Below are 2,256 nucleotides of genomic sequence, written 5' to 3'. Positions count from 1 at the left end.
CCCCAACTCCTAACCCCTCTTTCTCATCGTCTTCTTCCCAGTCGCCACACTCGAGAAGCGCTCCAGGCATGTATCCCCTGTTCTCCTCTTCGTAGATATCTTAAATATCGAAGATTTACGAAAAAAGACGCTTCCTTTACTGTGTTTTCTATGTGTTTTTGTTTGAGATCTGATCTCCGAGTCTGCTTCAGAAGGAGAAAAAAAAGGATTTTTTTTTAGCTGGTGACGATTGTTTAGGGTTTCTGTTCTGCTGTTTTTTTATCTTCTCTTATTAGAGTAAAAAAATTGCATTTTGGTGGCCTTCTTAGCTTTCTTTTGAGTATATTCGTTTATTTGGAGTGGTTGTACTCTTGTTCTTGCACAGAAGCGATTGAGATTCTTCCTTGTATTTGTTTGAAGCAGATAATTTGTGGATTTTGCTGAAAGGGAAGGTTTTGTGGCTTCTGTGCTGGATTAATGCTCTTCTGTTAATGATGAGGCTATCTGCTAGTAGAAATCAGAGGTCAAAAGGGGGATTTAGAGTGAAGCTTGTTCTGCAGATTTGCCTGTTACTGGCTATCTGCACCTGGTTGCTTTACCAGGTCAAGCATTCTCATGACAAGAAGAAAGCTTTTGAAGATAAGATCTCGCAGATTGCCTCAATGGAGGTCTCAAAGCAGCCTCACCTCTTTGATTTGGGCAGGAAGAGCCTTCCACTTCTCAAAGAAAAGGATTTGACAAGCGATAATCATGTCAAGGAGGACGGCAATGAGGAGGACGAAGGAGGATCATGTCAAGGAGGACGGCAATGAGGAGGACGAAGAAGGAGGGGGGCAGGAGCAGGAGCAGGAGCAGGATCAAGATCAGGATCAGGACATGAAACAGGAAGACACTAAGGATGAAGATGAATTCTTTAGCGAAGAAGAGAAGGATGGCCAGGTAGAGGAGGATGATTTTGATCTCCAGGAGGAGGAGGGCAGTGCCCAGGAGGCCAGAGAAGAGAATTATAAGAGAGATGATGCTTCGAGCGCTGTCGCTCATGATTCTTCGATGGAGATTGAAGATTCAAAAGGGAATGACTTGGAGTCTTCAGCCAATGGAACAGTTGATGTTGGCATGAACAACAACAATGAAACTTTGGTTTATGTTGCTCCTCCTATCAGCACTATCAGCAATGTTTCTAATGCTTCTTTTGGTGAAAATATTACTCTCATAAATTCGGATTTATCTATAAATGGGAGTCATTCAACTGAAGTTCTCCAACAGAATGAGCAAAAACTTGCCAACACAACAACACCAACAACCACCACCACAACAACAACAAATTTACCTGTGGACAATGCTTTTGATAATAGTTCAGTAGCAATCCAAAATGGATCTAAATTTGATAATTCTGTGTCAACCAGAGAGGTTTCTCAGCTTGCAAAATCTGGATTGATCCCAGTTCAAGATCAGAATTACAAGTCAGACGACCATCCTCTGAGTTCGGATCTATTAACAAATGGAGTGAAGGATTCTGATGATAAAGCTGCAGAGTAATGGAGTTCTTCAGCTGGTAGAGGTAGTAAGTTCTGTAACTGATGCAGCTATATATGTTTTCCTGCATGTAATGCTTGCTTAGGAAAGAAAAAAAAAAAAGATGGCCGTTTTCTAACTTTAATGAATGATGATGATATATATATCATGGGTTCATCAAGTCTAGAGAAAGAAAAGTGTTTTAACTTATGATAAGAGTTCAGTATAAGAGAGTTTTAGTTAAACAATTATGGTTTGAAGCTTGACAATATATGTTGGAAGGTGTTGTTTTGCTTTTCTATGCTAAAGGAGAACAAATTGATTTGAATAAATTAAAGGAACTGTTTGTTTGACTGAATTAGTGTAGCGTAAATGAAATGCAGAGTTTTTAAAATTTTGATTTTTGGTTTAATGCAACGGAAAGTAGTATACATTTTTGGTAAATTTGGAATACATCATGTGGCTTATAACTCATTTACTTCAAATCTATTAGCTTCGGGTGATTTTCAAATATTGTGTAAGAAGCGTGTATCGTCGACACCAGCCGCCACTATCAGCCGACTCCGCTGATGCTGGCGGATCATTGTGGTTTGTTGATTGATAATGTCCGTCGTCTCTCACCGCCGCCAGTCTTTACACTGGCCACCACTGTCAGCCGACTCCATCGATGCTGGCGGATTATTGTGGTTTGTTGATTGATGATGTCCGTCGTCTCTCATCGTCGCCAGTCTTTACATTAATTTCATAATCAAAATATTTTAA

At 40.0% G+C, this 2,256-nt stretch overlaps 1 protein-coding gene across 2 annotated transcripts; it reads left to right on the top strand.

Annotated features, from left to right (window-relative positions):
* The first annotated feature begins 6 nt into the window (after positions 1-6).
* LOC110038207 (VID27-like protein) lies at positions 7-1,767 on the top strand. 2 transcript variants are annotated; one of them, XM_020742978.1, is made up of 3 exons: positions 7-66; positions 403-752; positions 793-1,767. In XM_020742978.1, the coding sequence occupies exons 2-3, from the start codon at positions 471-473 to the stop codon at positions 1,516-1,518; spliced, it is 1,008 nt and encodes a 335-aa protein (XP_020598637.1). In that variant the 5' UTR covers positions 7-66; positions 403-470; the 3' UTR covers positions 1,519-1,767. The 2 variants fall into 2 exon arrangements, with proteins under 2 accessions (XP_020598637.1, XP_020598636.1); XM_020742977.1 differs by having other exon boundaries at positions 403-762; positions 803-1,767.
* The last annotated feature ends 489 nt before the right edge of the window (positions 1,768-2,256 follow it).

The sequence above is a fragment of the Phalaenopsis equestris genome, unplaced genomic scaffold (genome assembly GCF_001263595.1).
Source record: "Phalaenopsis equestris unplaced genomic scaffold, ASM126359v1 Scaffold232164, whole genome shotgun sequence".
NCBI lineage: Eukaryota > Viridiplantae > Streptophyta > Magnoliopsida > Asparagales > Orchidaceae > Phalaenopsis > Phalaenopsis equestris.
This window is presented reverse-complemented; position numbering and strand designations above follow the sequence as displayed.

What these genes read in the sequence shown, in the direction of transcription:
- LOC110038207 (XM_020742978.1), top strand. Translation starts at nt 471, where the DNA reads ATGATGAGGCTATCTGCTAGTAGAAATCAGAGGTCAAAAGGGGGATTT. An exon ending in TCAAGGAGGACGGCAATGAG is followed by an intron (nt 753 to 792) that starts GAGGACGAAGGA and finishes GACGGCAATGAG; the next exon opens with GAGGACGAAGAAGGAGGGGG.